Source organism: Mytilus trossulus, chromosome 7 (assembly GCF_036588685.1).
Source record: "Mytilus trossulus isolate FHL-02 chromosome 7, PNRI_Mtr1.1.1.hap1, whole genome shotgun sequence".
Lineage (NCBI taxonomy): Eukaryota > Metazoa > Mollusca > Bivalvia > Mytilida > Mytilidae > Mytilus > Mytilus trossulus.
Window position 1 is genome coordinate 13,850,906 of NC_086379.1, and position 26,129 is coordinate 13,877,034.

The following is a 26,129-nucleotide window of genomic DNA, read 5'->3' on the forward strand; positions in this document are numbered from 1 at the left end:
TCTTATAATCCATCATTCCAGTTTAATACATTTAACTTAGTTTTATTACAATGCCATTGGCCGTAAGTCTAGTTATTACTACTAGAGGTCGGTCATTTAAATATATATCAACTGTATCATATACGTTGACGTATACGCATCTGCAGATATACACAATAATACATAAAAACAGTATATAATGCCGGGCTTAAGTTAAATCATACTTTAAATCATGCAGATGGGGAACTGAATAATTTCTAATGATAATATTTATTTGTTTATAGCTGACTTATTTGTTGAAAAAAATCCATGAATCTGTATGCTTCCATTTCATATAATTTAAATGAGTTAACTACATTTTTGTACATGGGAAGAAGGATATAAAAAGCATGCACTAACGATGTGTTCAAATGTACATGTAGGTGGTAGGATTTGCGTATAACACATGTCACATTGTCAGGAAAAAAATGCATATTGTGTATGCTGAGGACCTGTAGAAACTCCACACACGATATTCCAAAACTACTTTTCTTCTTTTTTGAATAATAATACTTTACTAAAATGTTCTGTCAATGCGTTCTCTTCACAATTGCCAACACCTCACTTAGTTAGTCTTTCTACAGCTGTCGTATTATTAATATAAGAGAGGATCAGACCTTTAATATATTTTTCTCAAAGCAGTCAATGACCAAAAGACCAGGCGAAAATACAATCAAAGGATCAAAACCAAAAATGCAATGCAAGTTCACAACAGTACAAAAATACAGATGTCAATGAGTTATATGAGATGTAGCATTGAAAAATTACTTACGATTCATAAACCCTGATCTCATTATCATACACACTGATAAGGATTTGTTTACATGAGAACAGAAAAATCGATGTATTTTTAGATAACGAGGAACTATACCATGTATTAAAATCAGCTCTACTTCTGTTTACACTTTCCGTATTATGTTTACCAACAAGAAAAGCTGAAAAAAGTATTTAAATAGCAAACACGTTGTTTATGGTCTTAAATGATAGAAGTAATAAAGAATAATAATATTACGATTAATAACACGGCAACATATCCAATTATATGAAAAAGATTAACATTTTAACAAATGTCAAATACTCAACATGACTAAAAAATAAAATGTGTTTATTCTGCAAAAAGATTTGGTCTTAATGACATAACAAACGCTGAAAAGATTATTTTATTTTCCAAATATAACAGAGTTTTGATGATCAGTTTCATAGTAGCAGAAATGTAAATTTTGATCTTTGTCGCATCCAGTGTCGTACGGATGGGCACCATGGCAACTGCCGTGATTATTGATATTTTGGTCATCAAATTGAAAGAATTCCTCTTGAACTGTCATACCATATATCTGCTGGCAGTCACCTGTAAACTTCAGAAGATAGAATGGTTTGTCCAACGGTAGAAAGATTTTATTTGCATTATGACCATCACTCCTGAAAGTATATTATACAACTTGTGTTTCTAACTTAATTCTAAATGTTGTATCTTTTTAGAATTTAAGGTATATTATGTAGCTAGCTATGAAATCAGGTATAATCCACCATTTTCTACATAACAAAATGCATATGACAGTTGCTGTCCATTAGTTTGGTGAGTTTGAATTTTTGATTTTGCCATTCGATTAGGGACTCTCCATTTTGAATTTTCTCCGGAGTTCAGAATTTTTGCGATTTTAATTTTTATCGATCCTTAAATAAATTTATCTTAAAATGATGTCAATTCAACACTGTAATTTTGTTATCATTAAATTAAAACTAGACTCAATATTATGTTTGTTTACATATGCACATGCATGGCTAACCATTATAACGTTATAAGTTCGAATCACAGAATTCAACTTAATATTTACTATAGGACAATGGTGTTTTATAAATATTGCAAGGCCTATTTTGTTTTCATCATATTTAGTGTTTCTAATTATAAACAAGTTCATGATGAAATTTGATAACCATACTACTAGACCTTTTCAATATCTCTCGATACCTACAGTTGAGAACGACTACGACAGGTAAAATGTGAGGGTCGTCTCAAAAATTAAAAAAGGGAGATCATTATTGATTTTATTGCTTTCATTGACAATGATACAACTTTCCTACAGAGTCCAAATGACATCGATTTTTTAATTTATCTAAGTCACATTTCATGTTTTAAGACGTTGAGCTTCTAGCTGTCCTGTTGAAATTTGGAAAAATGAAGCATGTTTTATGTTTGTGAATATTTAATCAAACAATGTTTTATGTCTGTTGACAAGGGCAGCACATGTTTCCACAATGTCTGTCAGTTTTGGCCTTGAGTGCCTCCATAATGTATCTTTTCTGAAGCTATATAGTTAACTCAGTATATAACCGCCAATCCAATATGTTACGCAATGAGAATCGTGATGTTTTTTGTCTTTGAGACGACCCATCAATTTTACCTGTAAACTGTAAGTGTCATTAGTCGATGTCGAGGGGTATTGAAAAGGTTTAATAGTAAATGTCATATATAGTTTTGGGTTATATGTTTGTGTATTATGTATCTCCCTCCTGTATCAGGAGCACAACCATGTTTTGTTTTTTGGAACAGAACATTTAGCACACTGAATCTGTGATCATTTGCCTCTCCAGTTTCCCAGACTGACCATGACGAGTCATTTTGACAGATAATTAACCCTCAACGCAATATGTCACACTCAGCTGATTTGTTCATCCTCAAACATACGCTTGTTATAAAAGAACCAGAAAGAGTTCAAACAGGAAATATTGAAAAGCTGGAAAAGTTTGCATTGTATAATCAGCACGATTTAAAGGCTGCCAATACGAATAGTAAAAATCTACAAACAAAGCGTAGGTACTTAATTTAGTAACGGAATGTGTTCTCTTTCCAGTCTTTTACCAAGTCAGGAATATGACAGTTGTTGTTCATTCCTTTGATTTGTTTTCTCATTTGATTTTGCATTTGAAGGACTTTTCGTTTTGAATTTTCAGTAATTTTGTGATTTATCTAACCCGATGTGTAGAGTTCACCGCAGGTCCACCACAGAATATATAAATTGTTGTTAAGAAATATGATCTGGTTAACAAATTCAGATGATAGACTGTTTGACTTTCTATTTTTCTTTGTTACATGTAGTGCATATGCAAACATCCCATTGGAAAACGGATGTTACTGGTATTCCTATTATGAATAGTAGTCTCCTGGTAGACGCATTTACGAGGTAAATGGAGTTAAAATAGTATTACGAAGATGATATTGGAACTAAACTAAAGTGAGCGGAAATGTGAGGATAAATATCGCAAGATTTATAAAAGGCAAACGAATATCCGAACAAGTACCAAAATTGTACTCGAGTACTCGGCTTTTCGAGCAAGTACCCGATTATTCAAGTACTCTTGCCATCCATAATTTTTTTATCAAATGTTTGGCCATATATCAGAAATATACTAAATAATTGTTGCTGTGAAACCTATTAATGCCTGAGGCGGATGTTTTTTTTTATTTGTGGTTATTGGTTCCTGAACCAAATCAGGAAAATGGCGATTGTTACATTATAGTTCGGTTCTGTTTTTGTTACGTTTCGGTGTTGTGTGTTTGTTGTGTCGTTGTTCTCTTATATTTGAAACGTTTCCCTCAGTTAAAGTTTGTAACCCAGATTTGTTTTTTTTCTCTATCGATTTATGAATTTTGAACACCTGTATACTACTGTTGCCTTTATTAATTGGTTCACCAGATGTTCATTTAGGTCAAGATCTTGTTCTAAATGTTGACTATTGCTACAAATCATTTGAATAGAGAAAAAATATTATTCCTTTTGTATCCTTTGTCCATTGCGTTTTGTAGTGACAATTTAAAAACTCTTCTGCTCCAAGGGCTTATAGTGATTACAAGTTTTGCAACAAGAAATAAGGCACATTCCACACTTATAACTTCATAACAAAAAAGCAAAACGACGAACATTAAAGAATAAGTGGCACAAACTTAAGTTTAAACGAGGGGTTAACTCACATATGTTGGTAAGGTAAGCCGGTTACGTAGACGTCTAATTCGATTATATTGCATTTGAGGATAACACGACGGGATTGCTGTAATGATAATTGGAACACACCAGGTGTCATGTATGGAATATATATATATATTCTATTTTGTCGTGAAGACATATTTTTTTGTAAAGGGTTAAACTAATTTACTCTATTTATTATTTTGTTACCATAATATTAAACATGTTCTTAATCAAACGCGTTTACGCATTACACATCTCAATATTATCATGAATCTTAGATTTATATAACCTACCTGCAGCAATAATAAATAATAGTATCAGAAGCCTCGTATGTTCCACTTGGCAAAGTTCCTCCTTTCGTATTTCCAGAGTTTTCGTCGTCCCAGTTAATGCTACCTTCATTAAACCCTTCACGATAAACAGAACCAAGAGGAAATTTTTTATTGATAGATTTGTTCATCTGATTAACTATTAGTCTTTTCAATGTCCAATTCCTGTAACGTTGTTTGAATTTTAATATCATGGAAAGAGTAACAAGAGATGCAGGTTTTACCGACACTGCGATAGCACGTCAGTTAAAATTTAATGTGTTTAGCGTCATTTAATCCCTTGTGTAGGGTGAAGTGTTATTGTTATTGTCATCTCATCTTCTTTTTTTTCTTTTTTTCGGTTACGGTGTTTTCTTTTGCAATTTAATAGTCCCTTTGTACCTTATCTCTCTGTTAAACATTCCCGACAAGGAATACTTTTATGCCTCTGTCGGTTTAATTTGAAGCATAACTATCGTTAAGGGGACAATAATTTAAAAAAAGGTTCCAAGATGGTTTTACAAAAAAAAGAATCAACAAAACAAGTAAATCGTTAAGCTACTGATCCCTATTACAAAAAAATGTATAAATGCCCGCAAAAAAAAAAAGGTAAACAGGAAGTTATTGATTGATGACTCTAAAAAAAAGATTAACACGGTATAACTAACTCATACAAACCCTGAAACCAAATTTCAGAAATGCTTGTTATGCAGTTCCCGAGAAAGTTCCGATGAAAGCTATTAATTGGACGGAGAGATGGACTGATTGGTCGATGGATGAACTGTCAGACAAATATTAAACATTCTAAATGTAACTCATTTCTTTTTTGAAAGCGGGAGTATGATAAGTTACCACGATCAAAGCTAAAAAAAAATGTGCATTTTTCAAAATAAATTAAAAGTCACAAAGGGGTTAAGATTTTAACGGTATATGCTCCATAAACCAACATTTAAGGTGCACTTTGGCATAACGTTAATTAATACGTTATCACATACGTTTAAACATGGGACCACTTTACGACAAACGTTTGCAATTACATAATAGTTGTTATACGGGGCTAAAAAAATAATTCTTCGTCTCAAATTTACCCGAACAATATTAGATCTGAAAGTTATCGTTTTCAAGTTATGTGCTTTCCTCTAGATCTTCTAGCAGTTTCAAATCGCTGCATTTGAGACTTTGGCAGTACACTTGCATTGTATCTAGTGCCCAAGAGCACCTGCCAAGCTTGGCCATATATATTGATCGGGTAAATTATGTATATATATATATATATATATATATAACAAGTCAAAAAGGGTACAACATCACCATAAAATAACTATAAAATATACAAATATTAGATATTTCGGATAACAGATATCCTTCTTCAATAATAGCACGATGTCAAATGAATCATGTCAATTCAAATTGAGACTCTATCAAAATCTTGATTTATACAATTTAAGCGAACGCTGGAACAATTTTAAAATTTCCAAACACACCGCAAAGACTACAGAAATATGCTCGTTTTGTCAAAACTGTCCAACTTCGCTGATTTTTGACAAAACGAGGTTATAAGAAATTGGACATAGATAAGGGGTTTGCGCGCGCTAACAATAACAGCCGCAATGACCTCTTACAGTACAAACGGAAGAGGCGCAGCAAAATAGTCCCGTTTGTTCTTACATACAATCCAGCCTTTAATAACCTTTCACGTTTGATCCGTGCCAATTGGCAAACTATTGCCAAACACCCTAAATTATCCAAGATCTTTCCCAATCCTCCTGTCTTAGCTTTTCGGAGACCAGCAAGTCTGAAAGACTTATTTGTTAGAGCTGACGTTTCCTCAAATAAAAGCTGTTCAACTGCAGGATGGTGCAAGTCATGTGGTAACAGACGTTGCCTGACTTGTCAACAAATACTGAATACTCAAACATTCACTTGCCACTCGACTGGGTCTGTGTACACTATATATTGCAATGTAACTTGCAAAACCCAGAATGTTGTATACCTCCTTCAGTGTCGATGTGGCATGCAGTATGTTGGCGAGACGGAGCAGCCATTTAACAAACGCATGAATGGTCATCGAAGTGACTACACTTGCAAGCCCGACCTACCCGTAAGTCGTCATTTGAGATCACCTGGACACACACAAGCTGATCTCAAAAACCTTACCATCACGATCATAGACCACAACGAGTGTTGGTCGAAGGTCGACAAAGTCGCTCGGGAAAGATTTTGGATAAGAAAGTTACGGACAGTCTCCCCAGAGGGCATAAATGAAAAAACATAGAACGAGTCCCTCATTTTCCTGTGACCACCTGTTTTAAACAACGCCGGATTTAGTACTGGCTTTACAGTTCGAAATTATTTTTAAAATTACCGTTTATATTACAGGTTTTCATTGATTCGGGATGATGTATAAGTACGTTGCCACGTTCAATTATTTAAGCTCAATATACAAAACTTATTTTTTCAATCACTATTAGACTGCTATTCGTTTGGAAGGCTTTAATATGTAGTTTCCGTTGTAATTGCCCTACCGTTGTCTAATTTATACCATCCTGGATCGGTAAGGACATTTTTGATTATTTTGATTTTTTTGTTTGAGGACTGCCCTCAATGCAGTTATTACATCTCAACTGTCACATCCTTTGGAAATCTAAAATTGTGCCATTTCACATCGTAAATAACTATTTTTATTTTTGGCATATTTCTGTAGTCTTTGCGGTGTGTTTGGAAATTTTAAAATTGTTCCAGCGTTCGCTTAAATTGTATAAATGAAGATTTTGATAGAGTCTCAATTTGAATTGACATGATTCATTTGACATCGTGCTATTATTGAAGAAGGATATCTGTTATCCGAAATATCTAATATTTGTATATTTTATAGTTATTTTATGGTGATGTTGTACCCTTTTTGACTTGTTATATATTATATTTTGTAGTGTACAGAATCATATTACATGATCCATCGCCTTGTAAGATTGATCGTTGACTATTTATTCAGTCATTTAATATATATATATATATATATAAATCGGCTGCAGTGCAGGCGATTTGGTGTCACGATATCACAGTAGCATGGGTTCAAATCCCAGCGAGGGAAGAACAAAAAAAAATTGCGAAAGCAAATTTACAGATCTAACATTGTTGGGTTAATGTTTATACGAGTTGTATATTCATAATGTACTCAGCCATGTATCACCATCATTGATCGTGATCCGATGGATAAATCTGTTGTAGAGTTGTCAATGACTCAGACGTACTTATAAATATAATCATTTTCTGTGACTGTATCTTACATTAAATTGTAGGATCATTAACTATAGATAATTTAGCTGATCTGTAACAAAAACATCTCCATGCCTTATATATCATGTACTGTAGTACACCGCTAGATTAAAACTGACGTGGAAAGGTAACACATGCCCACCGAAAGCTTTACTTTTGTGCAGCACAGGTGGTCGTATGGTCTAGCGGGACGGCTGCAGTGCAGGCGATTTGGTGTCACGATATCACAGTAGCATGGGTTCGAATTCCGGCGAGGGAAAAACAAACAAAATTTGCGAAAGCAAATTTACAGATCTAACATTGCTGGGTTGATATTTAGACGAGTTGTATATACATAATGTACACAGCCATGTATCACCATCATTGATGGTGATCCGATTGATAAATTTGTTGTAGAGTTGTCACTGACTCTCACCAGCAAGTCTTTAAGGCTTTTGGGCCTACGGTAAGCCAGTACAGGTGGCTCGGGATAGATCAGGATGTTTCCCGATATCTTTCCAACTTTTGCGGATAAGGTGAGATAAGTTGTCAAATTTTGGATGGTATGTCAACACAAAAGGCACCCTCCTGTTGACCTTTTTGACTCTATATTGTAAAAGTTCATCTCGGCTGATGTTGCTAGCCCGTGAAAAACCTTTATCAATGTCTTTCCTTTTGTAGCCCCGATGTTTTAGGTGACCGCGAAGATCTTGTAGTCGTTTTTTGGCAACATCGTTGGTGGAGCAAATTCTTTTTATTCTTATGGCCTGGCTGTAGGGAATGCTCTTGGTAATATATATATATTTATATACCTATATTGAGTTATTTTATTTCAGAACGACAGGTCATTCTTTTTCAGAATCAACCCGGACGATACCATGTTTCAATGATATATGATCCAAGGCTTAGAATAATGACCTGTGTGAGGTCATTATTTTCCTTGATAAACATGCAATCTATGATTTACTTCAAAACTTTATTCGTCTAATAGTTTTTTGTTGCCGATTTAGAAATTTATCTTTTAAAGTTCAAAAGATGTAAAAGAAACCGTCATTGTAGCTCGTATTTTAATTTTAGAGACAAATAACGTGAAGTTTCGTTAATTTATCGCTACAATAAAGAAATATTATCATATATGTCAGATGAATTTTAATGTAGACTTTCATAAAATAAATCCAGATTTAACATATTCGTGTGTAAGATTTTGAAAATCTTGTTGAGTTAAACTGAATAGGTTGTTTGATTTTTGGTTGCTTGCTTAACGTCCAGTGGCAAATATTTCATGCATGTTCAGAACGATACACACTGAATAGGAAATCAAACTGTGACCTACATGTATTTATATTCGTCTTCGTGTCAGTTCTTAACTTTTTATAAAATGTATAAAATTGAGAATGGAAATGGGGAATGTGTCAAAGAGACAACAACCAGACCAAATAAAAAAACACAACAGCAGAAGTTCACAAACAGGTCTTCAATGTAGCGAGAAATTCCCGCACCCAGAAGCGTCCTTCAGCTGGCCCCTAACAATATATACTAGTTCAGTGATAATGAACGCCATATTAATTTCCAAATTGTTCACAAGAAACTAAAATTAAAATAATACAAGACTAACAAAAGCCAGAGGCTCCTGACTTGGGACAGGCGCAAAAATGCGGCGGGTTAAACATGTTTGTGAGACCTCAACCCTCCCCATTATACCTCTAACCAATGTATATACCTTTTAGTAGTTTTACTCTATCAAATGATCAACTAATAATAAAATCTTATATTCTATTGAATAACATTAACGTGACTCACGAAAGGGTCGGGCTCGGAGGGTATATAATTATATCCTGATCCTGATATCTTTTAATAAAATGTATTGCTATTCAAAAGACAAACTTTTTGAATTTTTCATTCGATTCGAGTAATATTGTTAGAAAAATAACCACTTTGCCGCAATAGAAATAACTCATAACAAAAAGAAAAAAACCATACCCCTCCCCCTTTTCCATTAGCTAATTGGTACAATAAAGTACTTACAAGGTGTCATTTTGACAATTTGTCATACACCGTTATCGGATGGTAACAATACATTTGTGTCTTACTTCATGCTGTTAAAGTAATATTTTTATTGTGTATGGATAATAATTTTTAAAAGGTTTATATCTAAAATATTTAGTGAGTTTTATTTCACTTTCTAAATGAGTCGCAGGGCGTATTAAAACCTGAACGCATTAGAAAGGAATATCCCACTTTATAGTTGTCGGTAAAATAGGACATGTAGGATACTAAATTTTACAAATCTTTATGAAATTAATATTTTTTTGACGGTATATAAGTCAGATAATGCATATTTTAAGGTTTTTCTCGGTGTGTTCTACGACAAGAAAAACCTTCAAATATGCATTATCTATAACATAAATAGACGAGTAGTATATAGATTATGTACACAGCCATGTATCACCATCATTGATGGCGATCCGATGGATAAATCTGATGAAGAGTTGTCACTGACTCAGACGTACTTATAAATATAACTATTTTCTGTGACTGTATCTTTTATATACGGAAGCGTATTAGCGTCGCACATTTTTTTAAATTTTTCTTCCTATGTTTGCGTTATAACCGAAATTGGGTTAAAACGCAAACCTTTGTAGTCATTGCAAAGTAAAATGCTTGAATAATTAGATCGTATCAATGACTAATAATGAGCAGAATATTATAAGAAGATTTCGTATGAGTGCCAATAAGAAAACTCTCCATCTAAGTCACTATTCGTAAAAGTAAACCATCATAGGCCGAATTGCGGTCTTCAACACGGAGCATTTACTCACACTGAACAACAAAATATAAACGTCACAAAAAACGATATCCATGTTAATACTAGTATATATTTTACAAAGAAAATTTAGTAAATTGAGGTTATATCTAAGAAAAAAATCAACCCTGCTAATATAGCTATAACCGAATATGAATATACTTCCAAAGTAAGCTCTCGTTTGAGAACTGTGTAAAGTAGGGTGAATTCAAACAAGCTACCCTTTGGCAATGAATGTATAGAATGAAGATGTTTAATTAATAAAATTATGTTCTCTCTATTCAAATTGCTACCCAAGCATTTAAAAAATACTTCATTACATTGAAATGAAAATTCAATGACTTTCTATCAAAGAATCTTAAGGAAGCGTATTTGGGACATAGAAAAAATAAAATTGGCAGTGAACTTTGTTTTCAAAGTCGAAATTTTGACATTTCAAATCTCAAAATTTCGACTCAAACTCGAAAATTTAACTCTTCTTATCTTGAAATTTTGACTTGCTAAAATCTTGAAATTTCGACTTTTTCAAAACTCAAAATTTCTACTTTTTTTAAACTCAAAATTTCTACTTTTTTATAACTTAAAATTTCAACTTTTACTCAGTATTTATACGTTTGCGATTACCACATTCACAGTCATTTTTATCAGCGAGGCGGAGGGCCATTTACATCATAAACATTATAAGCATATTTTAATAAACTAAACCATTTTAAAGAGGTTATTTTAGATAGAAAATCTTGTCCTTCCCGAAGAATAAACAAACTACTAGTATGTTGCACGTTCAAATACATATTTCAAGTCTGGACTTCAGACATGTGTATCAGGACAACCCGCTATTCCGACACACCTATATTACGACATACTTTTATTCAACAGTATAAAATATAAAGACAAGGGTTAATAGTTGTGTTATAAGAATGCAAACTTCAAAAACTAGAAACTGAGCAGTTCGTTGGTCATTCTGAATATGCATGGCATTTTTGGCTCCTTGATTTACCATTGTTTAAACAAGGCAAAGTCAGTGACTTGCTATTGGGGAACTTGACAGGCCTTTGAAACTGTGATGCTAAATGTCCTCAGATCTGGCGAAACTATGACAGTGCCTATGAAACTAAAACATGGAATATGGGTGGGGGGATTCTGTCAACATGCATGTTCTTTACGAATGATTTCTTCAATATTAAATGCTAATCCATATCTTAATTTAAGAAAAAAAAACAATTTCTGAATATATATTGCCAAAATGTGTGGAAGACGCTTTAATAATTTGCGTCCATGTCTACTCCTTCTAAAATTGTAATAACTGTGTTTGATTACTAATATCAAAGTTTTAAAAGTACTTAGAAAAAGTCAAAATTTCGAGATTTCAACAATCAAAATTTTGAGGTCAAAGTCGAAATTTCGAGTTTTAAAAAGAAGTCGAAATTTCGAGTTTAAAAGAAGTCGAAATTTTTAGTTTACAAAAAGTCGAAATTTTAAGTTTACAAAAAGTAGAAATTTTGAGTTTACAAAATGTCGAAATTTTGAGTTTAAAATAAGATAAAATTTCGAGTTTAAAATAAGTTGAAATTTCGAGTTTTAAAAAAGTAGAAATTTCGAGTTTAAAATAAGTCAAATTTTCGACTTCGAAAAAAAAGTCTACTACCAATTTTATTTTTTTCTGTGTCCCTAATACGCTTCCGTAGAATCTTATTCATATTCTGAGATTTAAAAAAATAAAAGTAGAAAGATCATTTTGTCTATTTGACTTGGAGGTTTCACAATTGTATGAAATTATTTTTTATCTTTCAATTTAAATATGACTATATACTAAACTATATCTATTTTCTTGTTAAATTATACACTTTTCTGATGCACAAATCAGTCTTAATTTATGTAAAATTGCACTTAAAGTGTTCCATTATTCCTATGCATATTCATTAAAATGATTAGACCTTGCCTGTATGTTTCTTTTTTTTATCTACTAGTAAATCACATCCGAAATAAATGACAGACGGACATAAATACAAAACTTAATGAATAATTGAAATCAAGATATTTTCGTTATAACGCAAACATAGGAAGAAAAATATAAAAAAATTGGCGTTAATACGCTTCCGTAGTATCTTACTTGAATTTATAGGATCCTTTACTATAGATAATTGAGCTCATTTGTAACAATAACATCTCCATGTCTTATATATCATGTACTGTAGTACGACGCTAGTTTAAAACTGACGAGGAAAGGTTACACACGGCCACCGAAAGCTTTATTATAGTGACGCCCATGTGGTCGTGTGGCCTAGCGATACCTCATTAGCATCGATTCGAATCCGGTCGAGGGAAAAACAACAAATTTGCGAAAGCAAATTTACAGATCTAACATTGTTGGGTTGATGTTTAGACGAGTTGTATATATAAACATATATATAGCTTTGTCATTCACGTATTGCTGTTCCTAATCGACTGTATCTAGTGTTATAACACTAGATACATGACGTATAGTGGCAGGTATAGGTTGTACCTCGCATCTTAATAATTATGCAACCAGCAGTTATACAACATAATTCGTATAAACATCGTCTCGTTATACTCTTTGGTTACATCTTCTAAAATCAGACTCGGACTTCTCTTGAACTGAATTTTAATGTGAGTATTGTTATGCGTTTACTTTATTCATTGGCCAGATATATAGGGAGGGCTGAGATCTCATAAGCATGTTTAACCCCGCCGCATTGTTGCGCCTGTCACAAGTCAGGATCCTCTGGCCTTTGTTAGTCTTGTATTATTTTAATTTTATTTCTTGTGTACAATTTTGAAATTAGTATGGTGTTCATTATAACTGAACTAGTATATATTTGTTTAGGGGCCAGATGAAGGACGCCTCTGGGTGTGGGAATTTCTCGCTACATTGAAGACCTGTTGGCGACCTTCTGCTGTTTTTGTCTATGGTCGGGTTGTTGTCTCTTTGACACATTCCCCATTTCCATTCTCAATTGTATCTCAAATTTGGCCCAACAATGTAACATGTAGGTTTGCTAATTTGCGTACTTTTCCCTCAGTTTGAACAGCTTGTGTATACTATATTTAGCTACAAAGCATATAAACGATTGAGTCCAATCATAAACGGCAACATTAATTTACAAACACGTAACTTACCTGATGGGCAAGTACCATACTTGAGAATACAGTAATTTCCAACAGGCCAGTTTCTGTGGTAAACTCCAGGAGTGCTTGATACTTGAGTGCAGAAGTAAAATTTAGAATTAGCCTTATTATGCGTGTCACCTGAAAAGAAAAGAGTAACAATAAAGAAATGAATGATACTAGATATTTAACAAATTGGGTCGCTATATTCGTGAAATGATACAAGTGACAACTATGTTATTAAATAGGAATGGGATATTTAAAATAAAAAATAAAATATATGAAATTTAAATTAAAGACTTTTTTCACGTAATACGTACAAAAACAATGGCCTGTATACCATAAATATAGATAGGAAAAATAGTTTCGACAAATGTGAAGTTGTTTAGAAAAAGCAAAGGATATGAGATATTCAAACTCATAAGTCGAAAAAAAAAACTGACAATGCCATTTCTTTAAAAGAAAACAACCAACAGACAAATATACAAACGATAGAATACAAAACACTACAAAAAACTAATAATTTGGAAAAAACAAAAACCTCAAAAATGATTGCAGTTGCTCTAGAACTGTAGGCAGACACTGCCCAAAATGTTGCAGCCGTGGTGTTAGAAAAAACAAGGTTATAAGGGAACATATATTTATTCTAGTGAGCTTCCTCCAGGCATGCTTGGAGGATGCTCCGAGCATTTTATAGAAGCTAATATCGTTAATGCACCATTACACTCCCATTAATGTCAATCGCATAGAAGAGTTTATAGTTAAGAGCTTGTATGAGCTTTTTGTGAGCCTTTTGTACGCCTGTAATAATACAGTTTTACTATGTTGCCCTAGAAAATTAATTAATTGACCCAACAAAAGATACATTAAAACTTGAGGTTAAACAGTTTAGGGACCTTTCATCAACATAAGATGGAAAAGCTCTAATATAACTAAAACATATTTATATAAAGCCGATAAAAATAACACAACAGTGGAATAAATAAAATCGATTACATCCAAACAGTAACAAGTCACCTTAACAGTTATAATTACATGACAATAAATATTAACGTTGTTGTCAAATCTATAAAACATATTGTTTAAAACTATATAGGAAAAAAGAGATTCATGAACTTATACTTTTTGGAAGAATGATAACGAATCAAAACATAAACACATGTACCTTCTTCCAAAAATTCATGAAATCAATCTAGAAATAATTAATGAGGCATTTAGAACTGGTCAAATAGTTAGCAACATAAACATTTATTACTGACCAATCATCCGTAAGTGTAACTCTACCACGAGACACATTGAAAGATTACTGGATCTAATTCTAAAACTATTATTGAAGAGTCATCACTTTTACAATTAAGATACAAAAGACTTCATTTATAAATAGAGTCGCACAAGGTCAAGAAAGAATGCATTTTGTTTGCCTATGATGTAGCGTCAATGTACACAAATATGAAGATTAATAACTAAGAAGAAACAGTTATCAATGCATTTTCATCAGTAGACAAACAAGAATATGCTTTAAAAATTTCAAACAAACACAATAAACGGCATTTGTAAAGTTAAGAAACAATGAACTTGAATTAACTTGACAGTTATACAAACAAATTATTGGAGCGCCTTTCGGTGGTATAATTTTTCCGACATTCAGATTTATATCTGTCTGTCCTACTAAAAATATCGTAGATAAGTCCCAATGGATAGAAAACATCAAATTGTACTGGCAATACCAAGACGACAATTTTATGTTCTTCACAGGCACATTAAAACAGATTGAAGATTTCTTTAACACAGCGAACACCATTGACCCTCTGCTTAAAATCACATTTGAAGTGTCTAGATTTAGTATGACCTATTTAGAATTTACCGACGTGCACAAAGGTGAAAGATTCCATAATAATAACTTACTTTTTGTTAAATCAAATATACAAAAACGCAGAAAAAACTAGAGCCCATCATACACACACATTAAAAAGTATTACAGTGTGTTACTATATATGTCATATTAGAAATAACTAGAACACACCCGTGATATAGCGGGTCCGTGACTGAATTAAAGTATATAACTATGCGCAAGCCTTATTTTTGTATTACATGTAGTATTGTCATCTGATAAAGTCATGCCGATATTAAGATGCACAGTTTTCTCTGCTGTCAATTCTTTCTGTTTTAACCCGTCGAATCAATTATTGGTTATATTAATTATTTGGAAAACAAAAGGTCCTGGAATGGAGTATTTTTTAATCAACAGCAATGTCCTAGTCTTAGTTATCAATAAATTTGAATAAAAAAAAATAAGTATTCGTATTGTTATCTTAGAACGTCTTACTGATTAAAATACTACAATAGGTTACAATTTGACAATTTAGTAGTGTCAACCTCGTCATTATGACTCGTGTATATAGCATATTAATAATGAATACACCGTTTTGTGGTTTGCCTGTTAGATGCGGAACGTACAGATAAGGTAATTGGTATCGGTATCGGACACGACCCGGAACTTTTTAATTATTGGCAATATTAATTACGTGGAAAACAAACGGGCCTGGAGTGGTGTAATTTTTAATCTACACCTTTGTACTATATTAGTTATATATAAAGTTGAATTTTTTGATTCGTCTTTTTCACGTGATGACGGCTGACAGATTGGACCTCGTAATTTTAGTGTTATAGATAGTCACATCGCTGAATTAAATAAATATATAAAATTCAAATATTGATACGTTTTGTGTCTTTTTTTTTTTTGATTGAACATCAAGTATGTTATTATTATTGAATCTTTCACCTCTGTACACTTCGGTAAATAAATAGGTGAAGCTAAATCTAGACACCTCAAATGTGATTTTAAGCAGAGGGACAATGTTGTTCGCTGTGTTAAAGAAATCTTCAACCTGTTTTAATGTGCCTGTGAAGTACATAAAACTGTCGTCTTTGTATTGGCAGTGGAATTTGATGTTTTCTATCCATTGGAACTTAATATCTAAGATAATTTTAATAGACCAGACAGATGTAAATCATATACCACCAATAGGCGCTCGTATTATTTGTTTGTATAAATGCCCATTGAATTCCAGTTCAATGTTTCTTAACTCTACAAATGCCGTTTATTCTGTTTGTTTTAAATTTTTAAAGTATATTCTAGTTTGTCAACTGATGAAAATGCATTGAAAACTGTTACATAATAGACAATGAGAATGCATTCTAAATGCACCTTGTGCGAATTTATTTTCTAAATGAAGTCTATCATCTATTGTATCTTGAATGTAAAAGTGACGACTCTTCAATAATAGTTTTAGAATTAGATCCAGTAATCTTTCAATGCGTCTCGTGGAAGAGTTACATTTATGGATGATTGGTTGGTAAGAAATGTTTATGTTGCTAACTATTTGACCAGTTCTAAATGCCTCATCAGTTTTTTCTAGATTGACTTTATGCATTTTCGGAAGAAGGTGCATGTGTTTATGTTTTAATTCGTTATCGTTCTTCAAAAAAATATAGGTTTGTGAATCTATTTCTTTTTTCCTATATAGTTTTCAACAATATTTTTTATAGATTTGACAACAACATTTTTATTTTCAAGTAATTATAACTGTTAAGGTGACTTGTTTCTGGTTTGATGTAATTCATTTTTTACAACCACTGTTGTGTTATTATGATCGGCTTTATATAAATATGTTTTAGTTATATAAGAGCTTTTCGTTCTCATGTTGATGAAATGTCCCCAAACTGTTTAACCTCAAGTTTTGATGTATCTATTTTTGTGTCAATTAACTAATTTTCTAGGGCAACTTAGTAAAACTTTATTAATTCAGGCGTACAAAAGGCTCACAAAAAGCTCACACAAGCTCTTAACTATTACTATTATATTTGATTGACATTAATGGGAATGTAATGGTGTATTAATGGTATTAGCTTCTCTAAAATGCTCGGAGCATCCTCCAAGCATGCCTGAAGGAAGCTCACTAGAATAAATATATGTTCCCTAAGTTTAATTCGGTAGATCATTTTGGGAATTAAAGAAGGGATTGTAGAAATTACATTATGTATATATCCGCTAACGTCATGGATATTCAAAAACCATGATAACGGTCAAACGACTCGTGGTGGCGTCCTTAAATATTGATTTCAACATTTTGACATATCTGCAATTTCATCTAAATCTATATGGATATTTAAAAAGAAAGATGTACTAGTATTCAAGATTTGTAATATTATCCATTATTCATAATGGTGCATTTATTTAGCAGAAAATAGTAAAACTACAGATATACTGAACTCCGAGGAAAATTCAAAACGGATAGTCCCTTATCAAATGGCAAAATCAAATAATAAAACACATCAAACGAAAAGACAACTAAGTATATGAAACTTGCATATCTTTAAACAAAACCAAAACCAATTATTCTGCCCGAGAATGTTTTTCTACCTTGCGACTATTTATTCATGAGTATAAGTAGCCTTTGTACTAACGAGGAAGCAGACACAATGCTATTTGTTCAACAGTTCAATGAAAGGGGTGTAAGTGGATACTGATAATCAGCTCATCTTTTTGCAAGGCAGTAAACGTAGAGAAACTATGAGTTGCAGAAAAAGACCTGTGAGATTGCATCTGATTCACAAAATGTGTCATGCTCATGGCATTTAATCAGAGGCCAAGCGATTTGTTCATGCTTTAACTAGATTAAATACTGTCTCCACTTTTGTCGAAATGGAAAAAGTCGGCATGGCACACAAGTGAAATATTTGATGAGCTAACCGAGGTGTTTTGGTGATTGAATTAGAAACCTGCATAGGTCGGTGAAGCTGATATGGAATTGAAAGAGGCATTTGGTTTCTAGTGATGTCCGACAGACCCACAACAATTGTTGACATCAATAAATCAAGGTTTAATTATCTATAGAATTGTGCGAACGCAAACAAAAACAGAATGACACAATTCCGCCATCCAGACACATGGGTTGTGGATTCTAAATTGGACACAATTAGCAGCCTTTGCAACATATTGCCAGTAGTAAAAGAAATGTGGATTCAAGTCCAACAAACTTGGTATGGCTGATAGAGCAAAATATATGGGAACATATGATAGAATAATATATTAATCAACCTTGCTGCTTGTCTTAGAGAATTGATTATATACCAAACGGACATTTTATAACATATATTTACCATAACATTTAAATCGGTTGCATATAAACTTTCATCACCCTAACCGGAAGCGATGATTTATTTTTACAATTACTGTCTCTTGGACACATTTTCCCTTACATGAATGTGAATTACCGAATTAAACTATTTACCGGATTTGTTATCACATTAGCAACACGACGGTTGCCACATGTGGAGCAGGATCTGCTTACCCTTCCGGAGCACCTGAGATCACCCCTAGTTTTTGGTGGTGTTCGTGTTGTTTATTCTTTAGGCTTCTTTGTTGTGTCATGTGTCCTATTGTTTGTCTGTTTGTCTTTTTCATATTAAGGCATGTCGTTGTCAGTTTGTTTTAAATTTATGAGCTTGACTGTCCGTTTGGTATCTTTCGTCCCTCTTTCATGTCATCTTGTTGTAATTGTAATAGTTTTCATGACCCATATCACAATAAAAAGGTATGGATTTATTTTCAATTTTTAAATATTTAGCAAGAGGATGTCAACTTTTAATTTAAGATGGCCGCCGTGAAAAAAATCATTCAAAATATGTTGGCTACCCCTATTTGATATGCTCTCATTCATCCTAGAGAGGGTATGTGCCAAATCCTTTGCTTGTATTACCATTTGCATGATTTGTCAAATTCGGTACTAAGCCCTACTTTTACAGAATTTCCGAAATCTTAAACAAAACAACAAATGAGTGAACAGAGAAAGAATCTTGTTTTATCTGAATGATTAAAAGGAAACTTTATCCATTAATTTCAACATGCGTCGGTGACAAAAGAGGGACAAAAGATCCCAAAGGGACAGTCAAACTCATAAATCTAACACAAACTGACAACGCCATGACAAAATGATGTCTATTTTTTTATTTAGATTCCAAATATTGTGTTTTTCCTGAAAATAATAGCCACACACGGCCATCAATCTTTAAATAAATAAATAAAATACAGGTAGTTATTCCATAATTTTTCTCATTTCAACCATTTAGTGCCAAGGTGCACGTGTCAGTTCTAGAATTCATCAGTCGGTTTCACACAAAAAACCTTACGACTAAGATTTATCGTCAGTATACTGAATTGTTCATGACTTACGATCAATCTTAATAGTCAGTTTTTTTTTTGTGAAACCGACTGATGAATTCTAGAACTGGCACGTGCATCTTGACACTAAATGGTTGAAATGAGAAAAATTATGGAATAACTACCTGTATTTTATATAATCCTTCTTGGTGATTGTGAATGTTATGAATATTTTATATTATGCTCCTTGAAGATAATTAACAACGATTAATCCAAAATTTCCTGCGGCAAACGTTTGTACCAAATCAGGAAAATGCCGTGTTTTTTTCTAATAATTATTGTTCTGTTTATTGGTAGCGATTGGTGTTGTTTGTTTTTATGGACTACCACTTATTGAATTTGCTTTTGAGTGTGGTACGTTTGTTCAAATTTTTCCATCAATGTAGACGAAGTCAAAGTCCTCGCCATTATACATCACCTGTTCGTCATAAGGTTTCAAACAATGTATTAATATTGGAGAGTTAAAAAAAATACTGAAAAAATAAAGGGAATTTCCAATACTTAATTATGAATCTATTTGTAATTTGGATTTCGAAAATGAAAAAAATACATATTTGGATGTCTTGCCATCAAAGAAAGCATTTATAAGGCAAACAAGACCTGAAATATAAACGCTATCTATAAACATCATTTTGAGATCAAATAAAATTTTTAAATATAATATTATTTTTAAAATGCTTACCAGCTAAATGATGACCTACGGACCACGAATTGTTTTGCGTAGTGTCTTCGTCGTCGTGATATCTCCATCCAGTTTCAAACATGATATGAGAATTTGGACATCCTGATACTGTTTGGTACAGGGAAAATGTTCCAGTTGGCCAAATTAAAGGCACGTTTAATGTGTGTGTAGTTTCTATGAAAATTTATATATAGTTTGATTTTTTTAAATAAACATTTTCAGCACATGGCGGTTTATTTGACATTTGAAATAGTTCGTGTTATGAGTATTCATAACTTCATAAGCAATTATTACGTGTCTTGTTTTTATTTAAATGCATTGCAAATTGCATTTTTTGCAAGATCCCTGTTCATGTGCACGTTGAGTGTTCATCACAATTATGAAGTAAATATCTCAACAAACTTGATTGAACAGTGCAAGTGAAAATTAAACAAAACTTTTTATTTGAATGCACTTGCCAATTGCTATTCCGTAACTCCATTTTTGGAATATGAACTTCGAATGTCCTTCAAACTACCAAAACAGCCTTTTTACATTACTCTTTTTTGCGGCCCGTTATAACTGGCTGTTCGGTGTGAGCCAACGCTCATGGTTGAAGGCCGTACCTTGACCTAAAATGGTTTACTTTTATAAATTGTTATTTGGATGGAGAGTTGTCAAATTCGCACTCATACCACATCTTCCTATATTTAATTGTACGCATATTCAAAAGATTTAAAATTTGGCATTTAACCAATCAGGAATGCACAAATTAACTGTAAAAAAGCAACTGAAAATCTTATATTCACCCAATGGCATTGATGTTAGGTGATAGGAAGAAGGATATTCATTCAAAGCCCTCAGCAGGTTCTGTTTTGTCGTTGACAAATTTCTGTGCATGTTATAATTTTGACAACTACTATCCCAATGTTGTTGGTTTTCATTTGGCCAGAAGTCACCATCTAGAAATCGCGCAATCGACACTAAATGAAACTCTAATGGTTCATGTATACCCATTCGACCAACATTGAACTGTTTCGGTGTGACACCAGTTGTTAATGGTTGCAGATTAGAGTCTGCTAAATGCGAAGTGTTAACATAAGCCATACTTCCAGCGCCTTTCACCATGACGACTTTCCATATTGGTGGATCAGTGTATTTCTGAGAACAAAATGTGTGCATGTAATCGTTAAAACTGAGGGAACACATCAAATATTAGAAGAGAACTACGACACAACAGAAACATAACACTAAAATGTAACACACATATAAATAACTATAATTTAACAATATAACAATTTATCTTCAAGTAAAATTAAGAATCGAGAAATTAAAGCGCCGTGAAATGCGCTAGAAAGGGCTAACCTCGAAATGAAGTTTTGTGTACAGTACTATATGTTCTTGTTTTTTATACCAGACCTAACGTTATTTTAATTTATATGATTATTTCTTATGTAGAACAATTCATCATACATTTATACTTCACTTACAATTACAAGCAAGTTATGATATTATTCCATAATCGATGTTTTTTTTAAATCATATCACAATGTACATGTATGATAAGATATGATGACAATAGTGTTATATCAAGAAAGTATGGTAAACTGTACAAACATTACCTTGAACATTTCTTCTATAACCTTAGTTGCTGGTATTTCATACCGACTTACAGTCTTTGTCCCTGTTTCAACTTCAACGATAGAGTGCTTAAATATTTAACAATACACATATACATTTACCACTAACACACAATACTTCAAAAAGGAAACATTAACTATCGCAAATTTCGATATTGATAACTCGCGGGTACCATTTAGAGATCTATCATGTATTACCCTCAGACACAGCTTTTTTTTCTTTTGTCAAGATTGGCTTGTATGGTAATCATCAAATGGTTAAACAAAGTAAAAGGTTGTTACAGGACTAGGCTTATTCTCGCAAACGTTTTGGATGTCAATTAACGTTTGACTGACTTTACCGGTCAATTATAAAGTCAGGTATTCTTTACCATAAAGTACCAAAAACCTTTGGTTTCTTACTAGTTTTTTACATAGGTATAAAACTTGGTTTAACTTCTAGTGAACATGTAGAATACTTATTTCAAACGTGATTGTACATCAAATTTTTACGGAGATGTTGTTTACCAAGCCTGGAAATTTAAAAACTATCTAGGTACATTTATCGATCCTTGAATGAACTTATTCTATAAGAATGACAGTTAAACTCTGTTTTTTTGTCATCATTAATTTAAAACGAAACTAAATACTATTCTAATTATATACATGTGCAGATTCATGGCTCTACGATCTGTCAATAACTGTAGCTTGGCTTGGCACATGTTGTTTTTTCTCTAACTGTTAGTGACCTTTTAACACGACTTTCATTTGATGTTGAACGTGTGCTGATATTTTAGTCTGATATGAATCAATGTTTATCAGTTGTTATAGAACTACATGTCAGTAACTGCGAGTACTCTCAGATAGGTACTTGGTGGTTTTTTGTTTTGTGATTGTATCATAAGTACTGTCACGTTCTCTCTGTGGTTTTTGTTAGAAGTATTCATCCGATTAATTGATTGTTATAGTTTGTTATGAAGTTTACTGTTACATCATGGTCCATGAACGGCGAGTTGGTGCCTTCAAACTTGATTAACCCCGCCAAAACCTAGGACACTGTTTCAACATCACAAAACCAGAACACACTACACAATACGGTTAACAAATAACAACTATGACCAATTGCAACAAACATCAACAATTCAATAAAAGTCTCCTGACTTGGGACAGGCACACATATAATATGGCGGGGTTAATCAATTGTTTTTCGTTTCTAAATTTGGACCATAAAATGTCCGTTGGTTTTATTGTTTGAATTGTTTTAAATTTATCATTTCGGGGCCTTTTGTAGCTGACTATCGTTATGGTCTTTGCGCATTGTTGAATACCGTACGGTGACCTATAGGTTTACATTGTTGTGTCATCAAGGTTCCTTGTGGAAAGTTGCCTCATTGACAATCATTTTAATGTTATTTTTATATTGAATGTGGCGCTTTTAAGATATGAACGTTTAGCTACAACTGTAGTATTATCAGAATAAGAATCTTGATTCATCTCTGGTTAAGCATGATTAATGACGAAAAATATTATACAGGCATATATACGTGTATGTACCACAAGAAACTCATAAAACACATGAATTATATTAGTCTCTGTATTTAATCAACTGCATATGTTAGATATTATATTTCTTTAAGAATTACTAACATTATGACTATGATTTTTTTTCTCATAGGCAAGGAGCATATGACAACCTCCTTCTTACATTACATTCACGCCACTAAAATCAAGAGAGATTGATATAACATTTGGAACAGTGTCAAGGCAATGTTACTGACGCAAGTTTGAAGGGTCATGTAAATTCCATAATTTTTTTAATGCTTCGCACCCCTGAAGTCCTACCATGCCTCTGTCCTGGACATTCTGGGGGTCATAAGGGATACCCCTTATCATAAATTGTGTCCACACTGTATTGGATGCTTAGCTACGCCCCTGTTTATTGCATTAAAAAAAAATATGTTTTACTGTTGATTTTCAAAGAATATTTTTGCTACTCACATGCCTCAGGCAAAATTTTCTTGAATGATTTTTCTCTTGCAAATTTTTTTTTAAGTTCTCACTATTAATTTTGCAGTTAGGTTTGATCTTGATTTAGCAGAAACTTTTGACGACATGACAATTCAGAAGTGCACAGTATAGGCGTTTAAATGATGTCTAATATAGCCGCATATAAGGTTGGTGCACTTTAGTAGCTAACTAAAAGTATGTTTAACATTTTCCAGAATATGAGAAATGATATGCATGCTTATCGTCACTTACTGTCCCCCAGTCCTTTATAAAGTTGCTATAGATTGTGGGATCGTATGACGTTGGCAGGCTACAGGCTGCTGCTATAAACTCATCATTTAGTTTGTGTAAAGATGGATACACTGGAGGCATGACATAACGACTCCTACCTTGGTTACAGATAGTTATCTGATCAACAGATATTCCATTTGGTATGGCAGCTCTATGGAGAGCTGGAATGTAAACAGCACAGAAGTCAAATTGCACAAAGTACAAGTGTATAATGACGAGAACATAATTTTAATCGTTTTGAATATAATGTAACTACTAATTTATCGATTCCTAACCAAGAGATAATCGAATATTGTCTCAATTCGAAAACTTATTAGATAGAGGTCGTCAAGTTATTAGAGAACAACACATTTTCGGCCAAATTTTTCTTTAAATCTTAACATGCTTAAGTTTGATGAAGATTTCCTAATCGTGTAATTTCCATTTCTTTGAACCAATATTGCCTACATATAGAGTATATAACTCTGAGTTAATACGATTCCACTTCGATTTCCACTTTGATAGTGCGCTACTGCTATCAAAACAGATTTTACATCAAGGGCTCCAGGCAACGAACACGTCGAAAGCATTGAATTCCATCAAAAGGACATCGATAGCTCTGGTTTACCGTTTTGGAAAATCTGTTTCACCGATGACTAAGGCTATGTGACACTAGTCATATATCGTTAACTTTTTATCAATTGTTTGAACAACACAACGGTTGCCAACTAATGAGCTGGACCTGATTACCTTTCAAAAGCATCGGATTGAATCCTAATTTTGTGTTAGGGTTGGTACTGTTTACGTTTTATTTTGTTGTTTATTTTGTCGTCGTTTTTCTTTTATACCATTATGTTGTATGTTTTGATGAACGTGTTAATTTTGAGATCGCCTTTTGTTATCTCCTCTCCACTTTAGTAACTACACAGCAATGTCGATTATTAGAAATAAACTTAATTTCACCGAGTTTTCTTTTCGTATAATCTTGAGAGACAGCCACCAATCATGTGGTAGTGGGATGACAAACATACCATACGGAATTTCTTAGGAATGAAATTATCAATTCCTCTCGATTCATTGCCGTGACAGACCCATACTGTAACAGTTATGGATTATTTTGCACAAACAAACATCAAGTACGGATTGATCTTGTCAAAATCGTTAAAATAATTTCGAAATATATATTAAACTAATTTATGTAAGTTTATTTACAGATCCAGCCATAAATGCATACGGACGAATCAGCATGTCACCGTCACCTACAAATTATGTCAATACTTAGTCTATATAAACATATATTTAGATCACTACAAGCTACACAATCTAAATACAAACAGGCGTCGATGCTTCTGAATTAGTAGTGTTTACGTAAGAATTGTTCAACTTTCACTTGTAAAAAAATATATTAGTTCATTTAAATATTTTGGAACACATTTCGTGAGTCAATAGTTCGATGTACTATTGATAATATTGCTTGCACATCACATGCAATACTTTTCCGCAAAAAAATATTGGAAATCGGCCTTTAATTGTTTGGTTCTTAATTTGCAAACTTATATCTTACCGCTTGTTATATAATCTCGAAGAAGGTACTCTTGCTTAGTTTTCGCATCACTGAAATATTCGTATGTTGTGTGATTGGTGCAGAAGGTAACATTGTCCACTCGAATCAGGAAGTTTCTGTTTGTATCATCAATTTGAAGTATCTGTCTAGTTGGTTTGACACCAGGGTCAAGGCCAGACGTAGAGAAACGCCCACCTTCTGGGTTTGCTCTCAGAAGATCGTATCCTAATCCAAGTAATTTGGAGTCGTCTAAAGTGTTACAGGAACCGGTCGGTAGTAACAGACTTAAAGTTGTGAAAATCAAAAACAT

The 26,129-nt window shown here is 33.0% G+C and overlaps 1 protein-coding gene across 1 annotated transcript; it reads right to left on the reverse strand.

The window, feature by feature from the left end:
- Positions 1–1,178: 1,178 nt before the first annotated feature.
- LOC134726174 (uncharacterized) lies at positions 1,179–26,129 on the reverse strand. Its single transcript, XM_063590576.1, has 10 exons — positions 25,820–26,129; positions 25,468–25,514; positions 24,906–24,927; positions 24,238–24,437; positions 21,982–22,068; positions 21,169–21,520; positions 20,381–20,554; positions 13,488–13,616; positions 4,277–4,391; positions 1,179–1,437 (listed from the first exon to the last, which is right to left on the reverse strand). The coding sequence occupies exons 1-10, from the start codon at positions 26,127–26,129 to the stop codon at positions 1,179–1,181; spliced, it is 1,695 nt and encodes a 564-aa protein (XP_063446646.1).

Bases quoted from the DNA above. Each gene is read 5' to 3' on its own strand.
- LOC134726174 (XM_063590576.1), bottom strand. From the start codon at position 26,129: ATGTTTTTGATTTTCACAACTTTAAGTCTGTTACTACCGACCGGTTCC. The intron at 21,521-21,981 runs GTAATGTTTGTA...TTTTGTTCTCAG, and splicing joins TTATAGAAGAAATGTTCAAG to AAATACACTGATCCACCAAT. The intron at 4,392-13,487 runs GTAAGTTACGTG...TTTATCGTGAAG, and splicing joins GTATGGTACTTGCCCATCAG to GGTTTAATGAAGGTAGCATT.